Consider the following 24,433-nt stretch of genomic DNA (forward strand, 5'->3'; position numbering starts at 1 on the left):
GTTTTGGGCCCTTTTCAAGCTCGGCCCCTCTCCAACTGGGCGGTTTTGGGTGCCCCAGTTACGATCCTGCACAAAATAAATGAATCGAAAACCAATGATCAAACTGCGCTGCTTAGCGATGAGTGAGCTCGTATCTGTTCTGTATTTGTCGCTCGCATGTCGTCAAATGAAACGTCCTGTACTTTAAGTCAAATCGAACGTATTTCTAGCCCTAATGTTACCTCACGAAGCTTTGAATCAGTTTTAAATTAGATTTTTTATATATTTTATCAAAGGACAAGCCTTCAACATTGCATCTTGAAATTAAAGTATAAAATTGTAATATTCCTCGCGGACCGGCAGGAATGTCGTCGCGGACCGGCACCGGTCCGCGGACCGGCGGTTGAGAACCACTGGCTTAAACAGCCTTTATGTTGAGCGAAGCTTGTAGTTATTCTGAACTTCACCCTCCCTTGACCAAGTGTTTCGTGTTTTTGTCATAAGACCGACTTTAATTGAAATCTTTAATCTCGGCGACATGCTCGGCAAGAACCCTGACTCCAGTATACAAATATTTAGTGCTCTGAAATCTAAACCTAAAACTTCTTTGAATTCGAGTTTTCGACTTCCTTTTTTGGCACGTCTGTTAATCCTTTATGGGTGATAGATATGATGAGTCATGAGTCATCTAAAAATCGCGAGCACCGATTGACTTGATTTGGAATTAGGGGTTTGGAAACGTATCACGTAACAATTAGAAACACGTACCGTATAATGCGTAATGTTACAATGACAACAGAGAAGGTGTGAAGTAAACTATATGGAAAGAGTGATTTCTTTTTACTTCAATTGCTACTCATACTTTGTCCCATTGCCTTTATTTTGAATCTGGATTACGCATGCGAGGTACGTATAGGCAGCGTAATCGTGGCATATTAATGAACCGGCTTCAAAGTGAACGAATTTCTTGTTCATTTGATACAGCTAGATGGTTTTAGTCATTCAAAAAAGCAAGTTTTATGTTTTGAATTCCAAGCAACCCTTCGCGGGCCGCACAGAATAGCTTCACGGGCCACATTTGGCCAGCTGGCCGCACTTTGCCCAGGTCTGCTCTGATGGATTCAAATTAATAAAATATCAAGTGAACGGGCTAGCAAAAGGAGAGCCACGAGCATTATCAATACTAAACGGTTTACAGAATGTCTATATATACATATTTTACGATAAAAGTGAATTGAAAAGTTCATATGTGAATTCATCCTGTCATCGACCAAGTTTTATCAATTACCGACCTGATTGAGAAATGAAGCACGGCATTTCCTGACCAATTTTATTTAAATGTTCTCAAATGGTGTTTGATACGGCGTGTAACAGTTGTAACGACGTATGAGCGCTTTTCTACGATTCTGAATAACCCTTTCCGGATTCGGCCTCATGTCAATCACAATGAAAAATTTAATTCCCAGAATCACCTGTATTTTCAATCGACAATATTCATTTGAAATCCGGATAAATTTTAATTGAAAATTCGTGCCATATAGAAAGATCTTCGGATTGCAAAAGAGTAAAAACATTATCATTGACGTTATGTTATCAAAGTAGTGGAAATGCATGAAAAATTACTCATGTACAAAACGAAGCATGAAGTTTAACTGCAATACCCGCCTGACGCCTTCATGATGGAAGAAAATAAAGTAACAGCTAATTAGCGACGACATACCTCGACAATAACCCAATAAGGGTGAGAATAACACCGATCATCCGAGTGTCAAATGTCGGACAATCCAATAATAGCTATATACAATAGGCCCGCGAATGAGTTTCTCCCATTCTATCGTAACGAGTTGGAATGTTAGGAAGCTTAGAGTCAGGTTGAAGATATGCATAATACCCTTTTTCACAAGCTGTATTACCCACCATTTCAACATCTCAACACGATTGAGATAGGATAATTTGAAATGTCTCCTACATTAACTAACTTCGCGGTTTTGGGATTTGTTGGACGCTTATCCTGGCCCCTTTGGGGCCCTGGATATGATACGGATGATGCCATGTTGTAACTTAGATTGGAGTAATGATTTAAAATAGGGGTCACCAACACGCATCCCGCAAGGTCATATTTTGGGGCCCGCGACTTAATTTGAGATTTCAGAAGAAAGCTATGAGAACCAGTTTGAAATGGATCAGCAATTCTCCGGTGCGCAACATCACTATTCGTCCCGAACTAAAACGGATGTGGGGTAGGTAACAGCACTACATCGAGCGAGAATCAGCTGATATGAATGGACAATAGGCATGTTGCCCTGACGGGCAATGACAAAAACACTGCCAAGACCGAGACGCTTAGAAAACGGCTTAGGAAAGTGGTTCTCAATCTGGGGACGTGAAAGCATATGACGAGGCGCAGAGCTGCGCTCAACTGGAAATTTATTCGCGCACGGCGCGACTTACCGCAAGTTCAAATGTTATTGCTCTGTGTATAGTCGGGAATTCATATTATTGAATTCTCTCATTGACAGTTATAACATATCATGCAGTCAAACTATCCGTTGGGATTGATAGTATTCTGGTTGCATTTTGTGATATGGCGATAAGGGGGGCGAAATTTTCAGTATCTTAAAGCGAGCCGTGTCTAAAAAAGTTCGGGCTTTCCCACAAGATCAAGCTTTACGCTTTACGAACAAGCTTTCCATGGTCTTTCAGCTAGTAACATAGCGATCCATTACTCGCTGAAAAGTGTTCCCAGGTATCGTGCACACAATAAAATGAAATCGATGATAACGATTTTCTATTGCATTTGTCATCATTTAATAAAATATTGCTTCTATGCTCATCGCCTATGTTACGTAGCACAGCGTTGTACTGACGTAGAGCTGTAGAATGTGGTTCCCTATTCTATGTCGATACTGAATTCATGCGGATTCGAATGTGAATTCATGCGGAAATTTGAAAAGTGGCACGCGACCCGATTTGAGTTGGCGCCCCCTGATTTTAAGAGTATCAGAAGGACCCAGACTAATATGTAGTTTCTAGGTCTCATTCATAAAATTGTTGCTACCATAGCAATGCCTCCTTTATAAAATTTATAAAGTAGGATGTTTTGCCAAAAATTGCCAAGTAGACGTATTCCAAAAACATAATGACTTGAGTAAGTAATACCTACTCGAATGCCCCGAAAAATGTGAAATGCTTCGTCACCACGTAAATGTTGTGTAATATGGCAATGATCATTCATAGCTAATTTCAGTTCGCGTTGTGCATGACACTCCCTTACGCATGCATCTGATTCCCACCCTTTGATACCAAAATGAATTTCACTTATCCAGTTATTTTCGCTTTCATCAAAAATTTTTATCCTTTGACACCGAAATGAATATTCATGAGTACAATAATGTCCTATTTTCTCATGAATCCTCTTCAAAAGGTTTCATATAAAAATCCTTTGGTACAGGGATGAATTAGTAGCCGTCATCCTAACAACATTCAAGAAAAAATTCTTTGCTACATGAATCACATGATCTGGTTTGACGTTACCATGCACACCCGTGAAATTTTAATTCTAGTCTCGTTAGGAATCCCTTTCCGCATCGCATGCATGCCATTTATATCATTTGACTTTGGAATAAATAAGCAAGTATATCTTCAATGTATGTGGCGGCAAAACTCCATCCATCCACCCATAAAATGGACATTCTCAGGAGCTAGCATGACATTTCAGGTATTTGTTTAATTCGAAATTTTGAACAAATGCTCTTCCACAGATTTTGCAAGCAAATTTGTTCACATTGAAATGTCTTAACATGTGGTATTTCAATACGTCTTTGCGACAAAATTTATTGTCACAAATATTGCATTGATGTCGTTTAACGCCACTGTGGCTGTCCAGATGCAATTTCAACTTGGTGCTGCAGGTGAACTCTTTACCGCATACATCACATATCCATTTTTTGCGGCAGGCATGAACGTTCATGTGTTTTTTCAAATTTGATTCGTTTCCGAATGCTTTTCCACAGATTTCGCAAACGAATTCTTTTAAACCATAATGATGAAACAAATGGTTTTCTAGTGACTGTAGGAGACGGAATTCCTTGCCGCATACTTTGCAGGTATATTCTTTAGTACTTGAATGAATCTTATAATGCATTCGTAAATATCCTTTGTGTCGGAATGCTTTGTTGCATATATCGCATTTGTGTTTTTTCACGCAACTGTGGATACGCATGTGTGATTTTACTGCAGATCCTGTCCGAAACTCTCTCCCGCATACTTCACATTTATATTCTTTGATATCGGAATGAATCTGCTGATGCATTCGTAAATATTCTTTGTGACGAAATGCTTTATTGCATATATCGCATATGTGTTGTTTTTCGCAATTGTGGATACGCATGTGCGATTTTACTTCAGATCCTGTACGAAACTCTTTCCCGCATACATCACATTGATATTCTTTTGCATTGGAATGAATCCGCAGATGTTGTTGTAAACTGTGTTTGTGACGAAATTCTTTGTTGCATACATCACACCTATGTTGTTTGAATTCCCTGTGGATAAGCATGTGCGATATTACTTCAGATCCTGCACGGAACTCTCTCCCGCATACATCACATTTATATTCTTTTACATCGGAATGAGTCTGCTGATGCATTGGTAAAGCATGTTTATGACGAAATGCTTTGTTGCATATATCGCAGGCATATTCTTTGACATCAGAGTGAATCTGCTGATGCACTTGAAAAGTTTGTATGTGACGAAACTCTTTGTTGCATACATCACATCTATATCGTTTGACGTCGCTATGGATTATCATGTGCGATTTTACTTTACTTACGGTTCTAAACTTTTTCCCGCATACATCACATTCATATTTTCGAACCTTGGAATGAATCAGCTGATGCATTCGCAAAGCTTTTTTGTGACTAAATGCTTTGTTGCATATATCACATGCATGCTCTTTGACACCAGAATGAATGCTCTGATGCATTTGTAGAGTGTTTTTGTGACGAAACCTTTTTTTGCATACATCACACCCATATTGTTTGACGTTGCTGTGGATGATCTTGTGCGATTTTACTTCATATAACGTTCGAAACTTTTTCCCGCATACATCACATTCATATTTTTTAGCATCGGAATGAGCCTGCTGATGCATTCGAAAATCTTGTTTGCGACGAAATTCTTCGTTAAATATATCGCATCGATGCTCTTTGATGTTACTGTGAATCGATGAATGTTGTCTCAAATACGCCTCACAACGAAATTCTTTTTCGCACACTTCACATATGTGTTCTTCAAGTGCCTTCTGCATTTTAATACTCTTTTGATGAGTGAAGATGCTTTCTCAATTTTCCTGATAATCCTTAACGGCAATTGCACCGTCGTGTAACTTTTTTTTATTAGTAACCTCTGGGATTGTAATTCTCAAATTTGTCAGAATCGGAATATGAGCGATATTTTAAAAATACATATGCTGTTACATAAATAAAGTTCAAACACATCAAGAAAAAAAGAAAAAAATGCCGTTTATCATATAGGGGGTCTTTGGCATGAGTGCACACTCAAAATTTATTTTACACAAAACTTTAATACATTGTTAACCAACCATAGCTTATTTCTGAATTTTTGCCGTTCGAGTGAATTCAAAAGAATTTGTGTGACAAACTTGACAACGTTCAAATTAACGGAGTATTTCTCGGACTAGTTTCACTGCAGATACTTCGTGTTATTTTCTGACACTCCAAATCACATCCACTATCTTTATTAGTAAGGGCATTTTATGAAATATTTCACAAATCTGTGAACTATATCGTTACCAAACAATTTCTTCGCCAATATGTCTTTCAAGGTCTCTTCTAACATGTGCTAAAATGTTGAAGTTCAACTCTTGTAGGAAACCCAGAAAAAAAAGCTGTTAAATTTGACAAATTTGAAAAAATAAAAAAAAAATTGAAAAATAGATTTTTTTTTATCGGCTATAAGTAACCAAAGATGGGTTTAATAATGGTTTTTCATGATTCTCAATTGATTGTTAAAATTTACGTTTTATTACATACTGTTTTGTGGAAATATATGTAAATGTTATGGCACTGATGGCATAGTTATACCGTGATAAGTACACCATTCCGTAATTCGATGCCGAACGATTCAACAAATTCTGTATACTGTAATACTGGGTAAAACACACATATATAGGCTTAAAACCAGTACAGTATTTCCTTAAATAGAGTACTAAGCAATGCATAAAGGGCTAAAACGGTATTTCTGTATCAATCCGTTTTGTAAGATGGACGCAATTGTGCCGCAGTAAAAACGCGACTATGACCCCAGCACGGCTATGTGTGAGTTCATTGTCGATTGTTACTGAATGGATCGTCGATGTGTCACCATAATTTCATATCCTTGGCTCATGGATCAGCTTGGATCAGCCTCTCATCTATCCAGGTAACACACTATGAGCAGCGGTTTGGATCATTGAAGCCTACGATCTTGAGTTTCAACATTCTGACTGGAATGGCTGGATGAAGAGAATCAATGCTAATGATGCATAACAGCGCACACAGATCGAGTTCATTCCAGTTATTGAAAGAGACCCAGTTGACCTCAAAACCTTCTCCACCACTCTTAAAGAGTGCACACAGCATTCTATGACCGCTATAGTGACCGTCGGTCTCCCGATTCTGCCCCGCTGAAGGCTATATATATAATGAACCAGACAAATTTGCCAGTCATTCCAAGGTTGGGTGGTTTTCACCTATTGAAATCATATCTTGGATCAATTGGTAACAACATGAAATATCCTGTTCTACTAGATGTGATCCAGTTGATATATGCTGGAAGCACAGCAACCAGTCACATCATGGATGGTGTTTTGACAAGGCAATCCGTGCTCACCTCCTCATCGATGCAGCTATCTATCAACATACCACGGAAATTGCCTTAACTGAGGATAAGCGGTGCTGGTGTCATAAAGTCATTCATGGAAAAGGTGGATGATGGAGAAATGGATGCCAGACACTGTGACCCAGTAGTGCGAGTATTTGAGCGCGAAGATTTGACGAAACGATCAATCGATTCGTAAAAAGAGGAAGAACACCTGCACTCTGGCTGGAGTACCACTACATGGTCGATATGCCCAAGGTCTTTAACAGAACCGCGTGACTCGCAGACCACATTGGGAATCGGTCCTGCATTGTTACCAAGATGCTTCACAACTGCAGTCCATTATCAGTGGTTCTCAAACTTTTTTCGACACGCCCTTAGATAATAGTAAAAAAATTCATCCCCCCTCTTATCGTCATAACAAATAATATTAAAAAGAGCAACCCGAATATTTGCAATCCCAATGCATTGTTTGGTGGCACGAGAGGTATTGTGACTGTTGAGACACTTCTCAAATATGGAGTTCCAGTTAAGTACTTTAAATAATTTATTAAACATACCATGTGCAACGATTACATGTAGCATATAGATATTTTAGCAATTTTGGTGCGCAACCCCTTCTACTACCCCACTTGAGCGTAGCTCGAACAGACCTGACCACAACCAAAATCAAAAATCAATGGCAGCTTCACGTATTTACCAGTTAAACTTCATTCTGGGACATTTCTTATTAGTGCAAGGTTCGCTATCACTCACAATCTAGTATCAGTGCATGGATGGTACAGCGGAATAATGACATTTCAAATCGAAATATAGGCCCAATTAGGATTATTGCCATTATTGAAACTCGGAAGTTTCAGCACAAATTAAACTCATTCCGAGTTCAAGAAGATCATTTCTCTCAGGCGGCTTCGCACGTCCCCTCAGATGCTTCCACGATCCCTCACCCCCAGTTTGAGAAACACTGCATTAGAACGTCTGCCGCCCACGAGAACTACGTTGGTGAAATCAGCAGAGGAAGAATGAGCAACAGCTTTCCTGGTCACAGATGTTGGGTGCTCACTCAATGTCACATGTCAACCGGCGAATGGAGGAGGACGTCAGTGGACTTGTACCCGTTGACACAGACCTTACCAAGACACAGATAAAGCGAGATGAACTTGTCCTAAAATGATTTGAGGAAATGAAGCCATTCGTCAACGATAGATGAAAGAGGGTACTCGTGTATTTCTCAACTGGATTTAAAAGTACGGGTGATGACGTAGTTGAAATGCTGAGGGAGCAGCTGAAGTTAGGATGGCGGTTGGCCATGCAGATCAACTTCGATGGAAAGTCAGTGACGTTGACCGTGGTTGTCATGTCAAAGGTGAAAGCTCTGTCATGGCAAAGAAAATGTATCAAGGTTTACAAGTAGAACATTCAAATTAACTCATTGTAGTTTGTTCTACTGACTGATCATTTTCACCCAGCGGGATATGAATGTTGCGACAAGCTTACAGTATGAGTTCTCACTCCTTTCTCGCTGTCCCTGTTCAGCAACAAAGATCAGAAGATGAACGAGGCCACCAAGGCAGAATTTTCAATACAACCGTGTAGGCCTTAACTGACCCACTTGACTTGACTAGCCAACCTAGCTGTACCCTCATAATTGATAGTGGATGGCTTCTGTACATGGTGAAGTGGGAACAACGTCAGACATGACAGGGAATTGCCTACAATTAGCCTACCCAAGCTACGTGCAGCATCTAGGCAGTTGCTTTCAGAATGTCATTGTGGTCTTTGATGGTTAAAGCAGTTCGCCAAAAGATACAACATGTTCTCAAGGAAGACTGCTGCAGGAGTGATCAAACCAGAGACACTATCTCTAACAGAGGGTGGAGCTGCACAGTGCACAACGTTTACTCCGCGAGTATACGTGCAGACCCGTGATTGGATTCTTATACAGGACATGTCTCCTAACCCCAGCGATTACGGATGGACAATAGACGTGCAGGGATTTGAGCCAGTTCCAATACTGGAACCGTTGGCTCCTAATGAGCTATTGCAGTTTACAAGATGTAGTTGTCATAAAGATTGCAACGACCGAATATACAGCAGCAAGAAGAATGAGGAGACATGCATTTCGGCCTGTGGACTACATAAAGGCCTTATAACGCAAAAATTGTTGATGTTGAGTCCGAAGAAGGCATAGGCAATGCCTGTTGAAATGTCTGATATTGTGCATGAGAAATAGCCTACCTCTTCAGTCAACATAGCTATGCGAAATAAAGGCTATTTTGCGCATGAATATAAAAGTGGATTAGGCGTTTTTCACTAAGCAGAGCTTGTAGTGAAATATTAGTGTTAACAATCAATTGAGAATCATGGAAAACCATTATTGAAACCGTCCTAAGTTACTTACAGGCGATAAAGTTTTTTTTTTATATTTAATTTATTTTATTTTTTAATTCGTCAAATTTCACAACTTTTTTGGGGGGGTTTCCCACAAGAGTTGAACTTCAACATTTTAACACATGTTATTACACACCTCAACAAACATATTAGTGAAGAAATTTATTGGTAACAATATAGTTCACAGATTTTCATAAGTTTCCCTCGCTATATCGGCACCTAAGTTACCAAAGCCAACAGTGCAGTCATGTCATAACTAATATGAGAATTCAGCAAGATAGTAACGGACCTGGTTTGAAAGGGCAAATGATGATAGATAGACCAAAACACCGTATGATCCACCATCAGAGTTGGATCAATTGTAATTTGTAATTGTAATTGAATGTAATTAATTACATTTTTCAATGTAATTGTAATTTAATTGTAATTGAAGCATTTTTATTTTGTGTAATTGTAATTGTAATTGTAATTTGACAAAAATTTTGCTCAATTACAATTTCAATTACATTAAATTGCTATTGAGACCTGACAAGCACAACATAAAATAATTGACTTATAATGCATTCTCTTTAAATGACGACAAGGAATTTGGTGGATCCATTCGCGGAAGCCCTTGACTGCGCCCTTGCGGGCGAAGTTTTTTTTATTTTTACCGCTATGCTTGCCTCGGCTGCTATTGTATACAATTTTTTGATTACTAACCAACGGATGGATTCGCAACACGTGACTCACGATTGAATACGCCGAGAAGCGAACTGCTGAGCCGGCTAAAAGCAGCAGAATTGATAGTCCCATAGCTGGCGATCCAAGCGTCGAAATTTGATATGTATGGTCCTAATCGAAAGCTAGTGTCGCACTGATTCCGCAATAAAAGTATATTTCCAGGCAATGTTACCATCCCAAAATAGTCGTGAAAGTCTGAGAATCGGCATTGTTCTGAACAATCGCTGGGCGTAATTGGTAATTGTTGTGGTCATGCTGCTGCAGCGCTCTCACTTTTCAGAACAGTCGGCCTTAAACGGCTATTTTGGAGCAGATACATTGCCCTGACGAGATTTTATTTTGTATTTTCGGAATTAGTACATCAATAGCTTACGATAAAGACCAGATGCATCAAATTTGGACGCATGGATCGCCAGCTCTAGGACTACAAAGTTTGCTGCTTTTAGCCGGCTCTGCAGTACGTTTGTCGGTGCATTCATCCGTGACTCACATCTAGCGCATCTATCCGTGGGTTGGCAATCTACAATACGATTTCAGATCACGATGCTGCATCGTTACTTCGTCTGGCTAACTAACCAGACCACTGGATATTATGTAACGTCTTATCTGACAAAGCACGGTTTTGTTTATACTCCTCATCCTAATTCCTACGTCCCTCGATAAAAATAATATTATTTCTTTAATTATATACTATATACGCAAATCCAACACGTGCATATATTATAATACTTTTTCAACGACATACTGCACCCTATCCTTAATCCTAACCCATAGGAAATTAGGTAAATAACATCTTACATTTCCAATTACGTGAGCCATAATTATCGAGCATACAAAACACGCTTATATTACGTCTTACGTCACAATGACATCTTACATAGCATACTATGTACGCACATAAACGCATTTATTACTACACAATCTGAACTAGACTTGAATTGTTGTTAAATACGACGCTACGGTTGTCAAGGAGCACGGTTGAATTTATGATTATTCAATTACATGTTCAACAGCAGAAATTGTAATTGTAATTGTAATGTAATTGAAGCATGCAAGGAGTAATTGTAATTGTAATTGTAATTTGATATTTTTAGCATGGAGTAATTGTAATTGTAATGTAATTGAAACATGCATGAAAGTAATTGTAATTGTAATTGTATTGAACTGAAATAATGTAATTGATCCAACTCTGTCCACCATGTAACAAAATTTTGTAAAAGTATTAGTTGGCTGAAAATTTTTATGTATTGTGTTTCAGCATTCCAAACATATTACCAAAATACCAAAATTTTTCCTGAAATGTCCCAAATTTTGAAGAAATATCAATTTCTCTAATTTATGATTTTACTCATAATTTCTCCGTATTAATCACAATAATTCTTTATTGAACGTAAAAAAAAACGCTAATGAAAAGGATAATATGAACAAATATAGCTTACTCATGCATCAAGTAGCAATGCAAACACTTTACAAATCGTCAGAAGTGGTTTTGTTTACGTGACTTGCGTGCGAGAAATGAGAAATCTTCTCTTACTATGAACCACAAATAACGTCATGTCACAGAATTTTGCAAAATTTCGGTTGAGTAAAAATATTTTTTTATTGTGTTTTGCTATTCCAAATCAATCACTAAAATACAAAATTTTCTTCTAACTGTCCCTAGTCTTTGTGACATGTTACTCTTTCTGATTTCTCGTTTTACTCAAAATTGCCCTGGAATAATCCGCATAATTCCCTATTGGACGTACAAACACACTAACAAAAAGAAGGAATACGCACAAATGTCGGCTACCCTCACCCATATTTGAACTATTATAATCAAGGTGAAATTGCAGGTAATACGTGTTTAAGGACACTCCACACTTAGTTATTTTCATGTTTCGATCATACTGTTTACCAGAGATTTATATTCATTGTTTCGTTTATTTCCAAGAAAATATTTAACTACATCTCGAAATGCCTGGAATGCTCCTGCTTCACCCGCAGTCATTTTATTGTCAAGTGCTTTACACAAGATTGCCAACATTCCCTCATAAGCAAGGAGTACCTGCCACAGAAAAATACCGCGAAAATCGTTCCTGCCCTTTTCTCGACGAAGGACATCGACACGATGAATGTAACAAGTTCTCTAGTTTCCACCTTGGAGTCCGAATTTCCGCATTTGATGTAGTCAGTCCAAACTAAATCGTCAAGTTCGTGTGGGTTTTGAATGTGTGGTTATTGATTTATTATATCTATATGAGAGATGTTGAAGTCTGCACCTGAGTAATTTTCTGTATCTTTAAGCCCTGTCGAGTTCGCTGGAGCTTTTTTCGGCTGATAGTTTGGGCAATTAAAACTTACTGCAATACGGAACAGCTGGTGCTTTTAAGATGAGATGATATATAAGAATATGCAATGTCAAGTCAGTTTTTAGTTAGTCTGAACCTTGGAATGTTACCCACACAGAAACAACAGTCATCTATAAGGTTTCAAATTTCCCTTCAGATTCTTTAATGGCAAATTACATTAAATGGCGATATCCTCTTAGCCATCCATCCATATCTTATCGGCATGTTTCGCAGATTACATGAAACGCCCAGTTTTTATCCTTGTCTACAATTTTCATGCTAAAGTAAAGTTGATAACTGTAAAAAACCTTACTTTTATCTATATTTCGCGCATAATTTGTTTCAAACTGATATACAGACCACAGATAGACTAAACACAGCCAGCAGGCAGATTACATTTTTGATGTTGAAATTAATGATGAGAATAGATCCACAACCAGTGCATTACCAGAACTAAACGAAAATGAATTTGAGATTGCTTGCTGTATCATATACGGAGAAGATGATTGTTAGTAACAACCAACTATTATGACTTGAAATGACTCAAATTGAAGTGCAAAACGAAAAAAGAGTTTTGGCCGCAGCCGTTTTCTTCAGAACGCCACCGTAATGGAGCCGCAATCTATTGAAATTTCAATAGCAACTTCACGCTCCAGCAGCCACGCAGAGATCGAATATTATATAGTTGTCAGCCGATTGTGTACATGCCCAATGTCCTAAAGAAATAGAATACACTAGACTACACCGATTTTGACATAAATCTCCTGACTTGAGATCTTCTGTTGAACGCATTATCTAAACCCCCTTGGCGTGTACGACGTATTTCCTTCATAACATCGGCTGACAACTATATAAAGTGCTATCTCGGCCTTCCATGGTCTCTGACACGCTCACTCTCGAGCAGCTACTTCCAAACGCTTTTAGACAAATCTTAACGACTTTCCTGTGAGCTTATTGCAGGCTCATTGACGTTTTTTTTTATCAAGAATGAGCAATTGATACGCACCATTTATGAGATTTTACAAATTATGGACAGACAGTCAGACAGATAGACATTTATTTATTCGTCAAAGACAAAATTTTACTGTAGATTACGGTATGACCTAATCCTATAGTGAGTATGCATAAAGCGGCATTAGGCTACATAACGTCCCGTTGCGTCTCAAGGAATAATACTCGCCAATCTGCGTCTATCACTGCTAAAATAACCGAAAGCGAATCTACAGATGCATATGTTACATGCTCTAGAATTAGTAGGATCGTGGTTGTTGGCGATTATGATATTTATTTGCCTTGGTATTTAGCAATCATTTGTATTGAAGCCTTCTCGCCGCAATTTTGAAGCATCAGCGGGCCAACAATTGTTGGTATTTACGTTGTCACAAATGTAATTGTTAATCTCATCTACGTTTATTCTGACTCACTTACATTCGTACGTTGCTCATGCTGCTCTAAGCTAAAGATAAACTAAAATATATTGATATTCAAAGCTCCTGGCGTGTTGAGAGAAATAGCTATCCACAAAACCCAGTATAAACTTGCGCAAGCTATTCCGCACCTACACCATGCTTAAACAGTCAATGATCAGCTCCAAACCGATTGAAAGAATCGGATCTCTGCAGCGACCGTTGAATGAGACAGGAAGTCGTCGCATTTTTGATAGGTTGGCAACTCTGATTTCTTTCCGTGTCGCTCATTCAACCGTGAATGAATCGCTTACTTCTCAGTTTCGGGCTATTCATTTATCGATCGGTAGACGCAAATAAAGCGAACAGATTACAGGTGCTATTGTAGTCCTAACGCAGCGGTTCCCAAACTTCCCAAGAAAATTAGGGAATCTGTCTCCTACCAATCAACAGAAAACAATACGTTCGATTAAATTGTGTCAACGGAACAGGTAGCTGATGTTTTTCGGTCAGCTCGGCTCTGCTTGGTTGCATTTTTGTCAAGGGAGTCGTAATATCGTGAATCACATTCAACCGGTTTAAATTCACACTAGACACCCGAAAACGATGATATTGGCATTCATGGGGTGATTGACCTGAGCTCTGCGTGACGAAGCCTTCAGAATATCATACCTTTACGGGTAATTTCATCGCTACCCTTCGCGCATCCTATTCGCACATCACATACGATGCTACATACGATTCGCGAACAAGCCGAAAAATGAAGGGGAGGAAGACATAAGGTTATTACTAGGGATGGTGAAAGCCTCTGAACGTTTCTGATTCGTGTGAACGCGAGTCTGAACCTATATGGCGTCACGTGACGTCATATTGCTAATTACAACCTACATTTCCGTAAAGTCATACAATAATGTACATCATAACTTGCGAAGACTCAGGCTATATTGTGCCACAATGCTGAAGTACATGCTGACTTTTTCAACGTCACCTAATATATCAACTGGAACAATCAAATGCTACAATCATCCCACAAAATCAACATTTTTCGTCACTTTGCTAACAATTTCGACGTGAGAGTGACCAGAAGTTGAATCGAAGAATTTCAATTAAAGACGGTTTAAAGACGTGCAAAATTGTAAGTCATGAAAAAAGTTCACATTGCAGAACCTACCAAGGTTCGTTTGTGAACGCGAACCTACAAATTCCAGAGTCTCACACACAGAACGCGAATGTGAACCTCTCGCTCAGACCATCAGTGGTGATTACTTCATCAATGTAACCAATCGCGATTACGATTAATATTAATATTACGATTGCCATTACTTTCGAATCACGTGATTGCGATGGTGTTAGTGGTACTGGATTACGATTGCATAGAAATTTAATAACGATTACTCACTATTACGTTTACATTGCTTCTTAGAATTTGAGCCTTGAATACCTGTTTGAAGACAATATAACGATTGCGATTAAAATACCCCATGTTAGAACAATTTTCTTTACCAGTGTGGCTTCGTTTACTTTGTACGTCACAATATATCCATTGCCAACTTTATAGCTGAGGATTAGTACTCCCCAACGATTTTCAATCTATAGCTACAACCAACGCTAACAAGGTGTATCAGCAGATGGCAATGGCGGCAGACTCACATGTGGAGTAAACAATTGTGAAATAACGATTGGTTCCCGTTTTCTATAAGGTCCTATGAGTATATGATGAAGTGAAGATAAAGTTATGCCATAATCAACAACACTGGTCTACATATTTCCAAAAAATATTTGCGCTGAAATTTTTGATGGTTGATTCAAGCTAATTTTCGGTTCTGACTCCGATTTTGAGCTCATAATTTCTCTATCACGTCCGATTTTTTTCGCTATGAATTTCGCTCAATTTTGAATCTTCTGAATGCCGATTATGTTCCTTCTCTTTTTCGCATTCAAAAGCTCACGAGTAGGGTTCGATTGAGGACAAATACCTTGCAGATGCAGCAAATAACTCATTACTTCGCGTGATGTAGATAATCGAGAGTCACTGATATAATTTTAAGGTCATCCTGCAAAGTAATTGCTAAGACTAGAGTTGCATATCACCATCAACTCACCAACCTATAACAAGCTTGCAGAGTCACACCTGTTAGCAGGCTTAAACCAGGCCAAGCACAGTATCAACCAACCAATTTCTCACGTAGTAATTGAAGCATAGTCGATTAGCAAAGCAAAAGCCTTGGTTTCATGTTTACCCGCCTTCTAGAGAGTTTATGGTCTTGGGCCCGCCCTCTCGCTGATATCTACTTTCAAACGATTTGAGCGAAATAATTAATGACACTTCTGAGAACTTCCTGCAGGCTCATTGATGTTTTTTATCAACAATTTACTAAATGAGCCGTAACAACGAGGCGTTTTTGAAATTTCCGACAACCTTTATAGGTACACTTAACCAAATCTACATTGTGAAAATAATTACTTGAGGCTGTTTTATACCTAAGTGTTAGAGGTTCGACTATACTTCACCTCACAAGGTCATTCGACTAATCCAGGGGTTCTCAAGGGGGGGGGGGGGGCATTTGGGGTGAGCCACAAAGCTATTTAGAAAATTTAAAAATTAATGTAAGTTTAGGTATATTTTTTATATTAATCGCTAACAATGTATTCATATCATACATAGGCTACGTACAGTTTTACATCAGACTCTGATGAGACGTAGTGGCACGTATGGAGTCAGCATGTTCAAGTCGAAAACGGGAGGGAGAAACGGCGGCTTTTCCGCTGGCTATGACAACCTACGACTAACAGCAAGTAAAATAATTTCGAGTATATAATAACTAGAAGGTAACGGTGAAGTAACCAAGTATTCCGCCAGGGTCATATGTCGTATGCCATTGAAAGGGGTGTGCAATAAACTCGGAGTGAAGTATAATTGAGGTATAGATATACTGTACTTGGGCAAGTCGTAATATTGGAAGATAAAAATAGCCATAATTGCAAATTATTAGCAACTTCTGGTGGATGTATCTGCACCACGGCAACGAATCGTAATGGATTGAGGATTTAGCGCAGCGTTTTAATCTTTGGAGTCGGTTTAAAATGCCGGCACTGGAAATCATTGTATATAATGTAAGAGTCACATGAATTGATATGATATTGATATGAATTGAACAAGACATACAATGTGCATTATACAGCATGCATATTCAATAAATCTTTCTCCATTTCTCTGTAGTACCCCATTCACCAATGAATTGTTTGAAGCTGACCCAGAATGATTATATTATTCCCCACAATAGTTGAGCTAAAATCCCAATCACACAGCCGATGCGTGGATTTGATCATTGTATTTCGCGACGCGACTGGAATGGCGGACGATCATAACAATGGTCAACACTTATTTTTAGGCAGACCAAGTTATAGTGGTTTTGGGGGTTCTGAAGGGCACTGATTCCGATTTTTGCGGTAATGACTAGATATAAAAAGGGCTTAGTCGTACTATAGTTTCGAAATTCAATGTAATTGTTATTTTTACACACAGAAGGCAGCAACAGCAACAGCACTATATTTAGGGGTAACACATTTATCATAGTTTCAGACTTTCACGGATATCATGTACATAAATAAACTCCAGTCATGTATATAAGTATTTACCTAGATGCTCAATTAACGTGGCATTAATTCAATCAGTTTTACGTCAACCACCTATTGTAAATTTGAAATAATCAGTTGGAATACAATATTATTGATCAATTTTAAATCGAAATTGTTTTTTGTACGATTTTCGCCTGTAAGCTATTTAGTGCAGTTTCTCGAAAGGTTCCGGCAATGGTCTGACATAATATGTTCAATGGTTCATCTCATTTGACCTGGTATATTTCCTTTGTTGTTCTAATGTCTTGGTACAACCTCTCCCCTTGCTAAGCAACAATATGATATGGAAATATATCAAGATGACTGAACAGGAAGTGAACTTTTATACTCATGTTTGTTCCACGTTTTCGATATGCAGATACGAATTTTCGGACCAACCAGTGGCGGCTCGTCCTATAGGGCAACTGGGGCATTGCCCCACCTAAAATTCTGTTCAATAACAATTTAACCATTTATAGACGCACAGCGCTCAATATATATCGAACCCGCGAACCCGCGTTCTTCTTGTGCTTTCGCTTGCAAATGCCCATACATAGCGAAGTCTCCGCGAAAATCGAATTCTCTTCTGTGTTTTCGCTTTGTGAATGCCTAGCCGGGGCTTGCCCCGGTAGCGCTCATAACAAGCTTTCACTATCTATTCTCTCAAAGCTGCGCACAATTAAGAAACGTTGCTTTACTCTCTCCTATTCGTAAAATGGCCGAGCAACCGGGGCAAATATGCTTGCTCGCCCCTAAGGTGTGATGTAACAATCGTATCTATATCTGAACTCGGATACCGTGATATGCGTTGAGTCGACCGTTGCTGGTACAGGTCGATTTTGATGGTGTTTCACACCATGATAATTCTTGAAACTTGGTATGTCATGTCGTGATGGTGGTATTTAACACTGTCCTAAGTTTCAGGGTTTCTACTCAAAGTTTAGGGTAGTAATTCCGTTTCCAAAGTCGAGTGTGTGCTGATCGGTCATGTATCGCAAACATATTTCACGCAAAGCCGGTATTGGTCTCCATTGATTTTAACGATGCTCCTTAGCTAGATCCGTCATGAACTTTTACATGGTATGTCTTGATTTTAGTATCGAACGCTGTGCCAAGTCTCAAGGTTGACACTCAATGATTAGGGCAGCAATTTCGTTATTAAGTTCGAGTATGGTAGAGATGTGCGCTGATCTGACACTTAGCCTACCTAACGCATTGCGGATTTCACGCAAAAGCCGGTGTATCTGTGTTCCATACTGAGATAGGTGATGAGATGATGATATCATGAAACAGTTTACTAACATCCTCGGTTTGCATTCAAATATTTAGTTTTATTTTATATTCTCCAATGTCAATTTCACCGTCGGCCATTTGCTCACAATTACAACCCCTGTCAAGCGCGATAGCTGTTTCGTTTTCGATGGCGGCTAACAGCTGATCGCTTGATCAGCCGATTCCTCAGTAAATATTACGCAAAATTCGGCGTTGATCTATTCGTATTAATTTTGACAGTGTACCATACCGAAAACGGTCATGAGGCTATACTTCTCGATGATTTCATGTAACAGTGTACCAAGTTTTCGGCTTTCATCCACGTATTTATTCGGTAATATATTTTCCGAAGGCGATTTTGCAGCAGACATATAGACACTATAGACCGTAAGCCGTATGTGTCGTGTGACAGTCTCCAGCCTCAAGGCCAGAATCTCCCAAGCTGTACCGGGACCGAATTTCCGAGGCTGCTATCCGTAGTTCTTCAGAATGATGTTTTGGATTCAATATGACATTTCCTTGTCCAATCTATGAGATAACAATTGCGTATGTGTCCGAACTCGTTGACCTTTCCAGTTAGGCATACGCAATCTCTCGATTTATAGTCATTTCCATTTCTGCAGATAAGTAGTCAGGTCAAGTGCGGACATGAATCGTGTTGAATCTTTGCTCCGTACGCCGTTTAGCCAGCTGCCTTTAGAGCAAAAACTAGAGGTAAAGCGACTAGGTCCGTATCAGCCTAGAAATTGCCCATTGATCCAATCGCACGCCGGAGGAAAACGCACTCGTGCCTTTTCTTCAGCGCATTTCGATAAAAATAAATGGCTTACTTATGGCGAGGATAAAAACGCCTTGTTTTGCTTTTACTGTCTTTTATTCGACAGTGCCGGTACCGGAAGCAGTGGCTCTTGTTGGAACAAAATTGGTTATCGCGATCTGAAGCATTTGTCAGAGCGTCTGAAAACGCACCAAAAATCCCAAGTGCACATGGCTAGTGCAGTTAAATATAAATTGTTTGGCAGAGTAAATGTAATGTCGCAGCTCAATGAAAGTTATCGCGTATCAGTCTGCAAGCACAATGAGCTTGTAGATAAGAATAGGCATGTTCTCTCTCGGGTGATTGATGCCATTAAATTTATTGGAGTTCATGAATTGCCCCTTCGAGGCCACGATGAGAAGGAATGCTCTCTCAATAGGGGGGTATTTTTGGATCTAATTAAATACACGGCTTCCATTGATAGCATTTTGCGCGAACATCTCGACACCGCGACAGTAGCTAAGGGTACCTCAAAGACTATTCAAAATGATGTGCTTGATTCGATATATCACATCTATCTACAGCATTTGTTTACCGAGATTGTTGACGCTGAATTTCTATCTATTCAGTCTGACGAAACAACTGACATTACGTGTTTGTCACAACTAGTCGTGGTTCTGGCAATTCCAGATTTCAATAAACTCGTTATTGAACATTTTGCTAATAAGAAATCACGTCGCGCACAATACTTATACAAGACATAAATTAATGCTGGTGGGCGGACGACTGTACACATCATGTTCTTTCCGAATAATTTCAATCAAGTGAGCCCAGGTAACTCAACCATGTCTATGGCTAAGGAAAAGTGAGTGGTTTTCATCCTTATTACTCGAGGCACACTGACAGTTAATTTACCGATATATTTTGTTATGGCTATGGAAAAAAAGTGAAAAATTCATCAAGATGAAATAATTTATTCATGAAATTGTTTAATGCGATATGTGCTCGCATTTCAATTTAACACAATGCTTTGATTCCTGCTTGAATGATGGCAGGCAGACTCGTAATTAATCTTCCATGGATAACAGCTGGCTTTTTATAATGTTTTACGTTTATGGGTGCCACCGCTTTGATTGCCTATCCCCTGGTCGTAACGCATCAGGATCGTGTACCAAACACTTTCGGACGAGGGCAAATCGATTTGACTCGCTTTCGGGACGAGAATCCATATACAAATCGGGTCGGAGGCGCTGCAGCACTTTACAGAATTGCTGAGCATGGAACGAATAAAACACCACAAGGTGTCATGCGAATGCTCTTTGTAGGTAGTTGGTCTGTGTATTTTTGGTATAGTCTTACTCGGCGCTTGCGTAATCTCTACCACGAAATCATAACGCATGCTACTAAGGATAACCTGATGATTGATTCGTGGCATGGGAACGATTCTTAGTTCGCGTACATTTTGTAAAATAATCATTTGAATAAAAAACAATGAATAAAACATTTGTTACCGCACTTCAAGTCACGCCACCGGCAAACCTCTCGCGGCACCTACGTTAAAAATCATTGTTTACGGGAAATTCATGTGGCCATCATGAACGTTGAAAAACGCTACTGTGACGTCATATTGATAACAAGTCGCTTGCGGCCCTTGCCCCACCACCCGATATTGTCACGAGCCGCCATTGGGACCAACTGTTTGTAGTTGGGTGCTTTGTGATCATCTAAAAAGTTTTATTTACTACATCTTAGAAGAAATTACATGCTGTGACCTCCTCCTAATGTGAAATTGGAATCTTTCATCGGTATTCGAATATACCAGATACCAGATTTAAGCTTCTCGTTTGATAGGGTTACTAGTTATACCCACTTTGTTGACTCAGTGGAAAACTATCCCTTTACCAGTCAAAAGAAATGAGACACATATGAGAATTGTAGTTAAGCCTTTCAAGGACAAATTTTATAGTTTTTACTCCTCTTTAATCTTGGTAGAATGACCAATTGAAACAGGAGAATATGAATTTCCGTTGTGCAAAAGTACAATTTTTAGGCTTGACAAACTGCTTTTTTGACAAACGAATATTTCGCATCATGCCATGCTAATATTGATAGAATCACTGAGAATGACATGACGGTCTTCATGGTCAATTAGCCATTTATGCGCAGTATAAAATTAGAAAAAACTACGATTTTCTTCCTACCAAGTGAAATATTTAAGGGTAAATACAGTAATTTTGGGCTTTTTTAGTGGTATAAATATCTTCTGACAGAGTGCCAATCTGACAAAACTGATGTGATATTCGTAATCAGCAACCTCAAAAACTCCAGAAAGGTCTCACAGATGTTTTGCCTAAAAACAAATTTCATTTTATTGACTAGTGTAATATACACAGAGTTTTAGCCTAGCATCTGTGCTGCTCCCTTTTTTGATGAATACTTCCATCACCTCGCTGATGGTGTTCTTAGTCCGAATGCAGACAGCGCTAGACCCCTATATATATCGACCAGGGCCGTAACTGCTGCACCCGAACCCCCAATTACGAGAGCTCGAAGGAGCCCAAGATAATTTCGTTGGTCGTTTGTTGAAAGATATTTCTAAGATATGAAAATTTTCGTCGCGCTTCGCGCGAGTTCATGGGCCGAAAGATCTACATTTAAATATCATCAGTAAATTAAGAGCAAAATGCGCATATTCTAGAGAATTAGGCACATCGGCGCCGTCGATTACCACGCATTGAACAGGATTATGACTCCCGGATAAGAGTTGGGCCACAGCACATTTGCAAACCGGAAAATGGGCCACGGCCAAGTAAGGTATGAGTACCCCTGGACTAATCAGTGTCTTACAAAAGCCCCGAAACGAAAGTGGGCAGTGCTACAAGTCAGCAGTTGAGGAATCATAATCAGAAATATCTGCATAATATAAATATGAATATACTAAATCAACAAAAACAACCACAACCTTTCAAAATTTTCATTTCTACTGCTCCTTTGAATAGTTCTGACATGTGTTCGAAATTTCTACTATCACTAGTAATTGAAAAAATAAAAATCTTAGCTACAAAACCAAAGCGATAAACGATCGTACTTCAAGATGTGAATCGAGAATTTCTACTTTCTCTGTCGCTCGCTGAGCCAGACATTCAGCATTAGATATAGTCTTTATAAAACAAGGACAAATATATCATATGAAATCAGAATGTCCCTTTTGTACTTTTTACATTTTAGTGGATGTGTGTCGCTGAATCCCAAAAGTATATATAGTGTGTCGGAACTGAAAACGTACTCCTGAGCCCTGTTCTAGAGGATGGACTCTTTAGCATCGGACGGACTATTTCGTAGTTCATGATTAGATTTCATCCGTCATTTCGATCGACGACACAATTAAAAAATCATGATCTACATTTATAATAATTGCAACTGTACACATAGCATTGATGGCATTGTAACTTGTGGTAATATTAGAATTCAAGAATCGTCGTTGTAACCATCGTTGTCCTAGATGAGGTGTCCAGTAAATATTTCCTCCAAAGTTGAACATCTTCGTGATTCTTCGACGACGTGTGGCAGAGTGTTTGTGTGAAACTCTAGAGAAATAAGCAACACCGGTCACACAAAATCTGCGAAGCATGCCCTATGATCCAAACCTACATTATAATCTCTGTTTCTATTACACCGAGAAAAATGGTAAATGACATTCCTTCCAAGAGCAGTTGAATGCACCGTACAATTTAATCGCAAATGAGAATCCATACTACACACATTCACGAGTGGGTGTGTAAACGAAGCGAGGGAATTAATCATTGGTAGTTTAAATCTCATTGTAGTAAAGGTTCATCGAAATGTACTCAGTTTGGCTAAATCGACCAACTGGGTTAAGACTTGTCATTGCAATAGACTGGCAATTAGAATAGAAGAGCCGAAAAACGCGTAGAAAGGTAGTGAGGCGTGTCAAAAATGCATGGAGAAAGAGACTCTGGCAGGAGTGTAAGAAATAAAGCACTTCTCCTGAAATTGTACATGTACATGTAGTAAACGCCTATAGCTTGTCAAAAGGGGTCATCATATATCACCTATGTATATTATATATGTATAATGTGTGTCTCAACTATACGTGGTTAGCAGTGGTGGCCCTAGGATTGGGCGGGGGGGGGGGCCTGGGCGAAACTTCCAGGCCCCCCATATATCTATAAACGGAGCTTCTGGGGGGCTACGCCCGCCAGACCCCCCCTCTCGATACAACAATTACATATAGCCTATTGCATGTCTGTATACGCCGTCTAAATTTATGGAATGTTCATGCTGTATGTAACTATTTCAAGGAAACAATGACAGGATTACAATGACTCGAGTCGTGATAATTTGGTGACTCAACTTGGCTCAGATCAAAATATAAAAATAGGATTGACATTTGACTCAATTACAACCCTGAATAAGACCAAGAGCTAATCGATCACTAAGGTGACCAAACCATGAATTTGATAGAACACGTACATAGAATTGAAACTTCCAATGAATGAAGAAACTACTATGACCGGACAATTGAATTGATACATTTAGTAGCCTACTTCAAAAAAGTAGAAATCAAAATGATGATAGGAAATATGACACCAAAAGTAAAAACGAACAACTAAATGGAAACTATCATACGGGTACGAAATGATATTGGCCTGGTGTAAACTTACCAAAGCAGTCGAGACAACATGATTCATGAATACTCAAAACAACAACAAACAACAATGACTTCCCTTCTTTGACAAGATGACTCAACCAAGAGAAGTTTATTGTCATCAAGAATTATTACCAGATCACTGAACAAGGAATAACTCATGGACTATATTTCTGCAGAGAAAGAAAAATTATATATTCGTAACAGCTAACACAGCAAAAGTACCTACAGAAAAGAACAAACACCGATATATTACAAATCACCATTTGTCCCAGAAGTGACCTAACCAAGACATACTTTCCTGTTTATGGTAAATTTTACATTGTATGCTTGCAATGGTAAAGGTCATAAAACAGCTTAGCCAGACCACCTCGTCTAAATGTCTAAAGATAGAATAGAAAAAGCTCTT

General features: G+C 39.0%; 2 protein-coding genes across 3 annotated transcripts in view; both read right to left on the reverse strand.

Moving 5' to 3' along the window:
- Nucleotides 1-1,433: 1,433 nt before the first annotated feature.
- Nucleotides 1,434-14,691, reverse strand: LOC145434938 (uncharacterized). The gene has a single exon (XM_080312158.1). It carries the CDS (start codon nt 5,285-5,287, stop codon nt 3,674-3,676), a length of 1,614 nt encoding a protein of 537 aa, XP_080168284.1. The 5' UTR covers nt 5,288-14,691; the 3' UTR covers nt 1,434-3,673.
- A 7,546-nt stretch (nt 14,692-22,237) lies between these two features.
- The window catches only part of LOC145435879 (adhesion G protein-coupled receptor B2-like), a 29,848-nt gene continuing 27,652 nt past the window's right edge, over nt 22,238-24,433 (reverse strand). For both annotated transcript variants that reach the window (XM_080313141.1, XM_080313142.1), the window contains one exon: nt 22,238-22,942. In XM_080313141.1, coding sequence (XP_080169267.1) covers nt 22,941-22,942 — 2 coding nt within the window. In that variant the 3' untranslated portion in view covers nt 22,238-22,940. The remainder of the gene's footprint in view (nt 22,943-24,433) is intronic.

Source organism: Botryllus schlosseri, chromosome 3, assembly GCF_051294905.1.
Source record: "Botryllus schlosseri isolate E-star chromosome 3, Bs_hap1, whole genome shotgun sequence".
In the NCBI taxonomy this organism is placed as follows: Eukaryota; Metazoa; Chordata; class Ascidiacea; order Stolidobranchia; family Styelidae; genus Botryllus; species Botryllus schlosseri.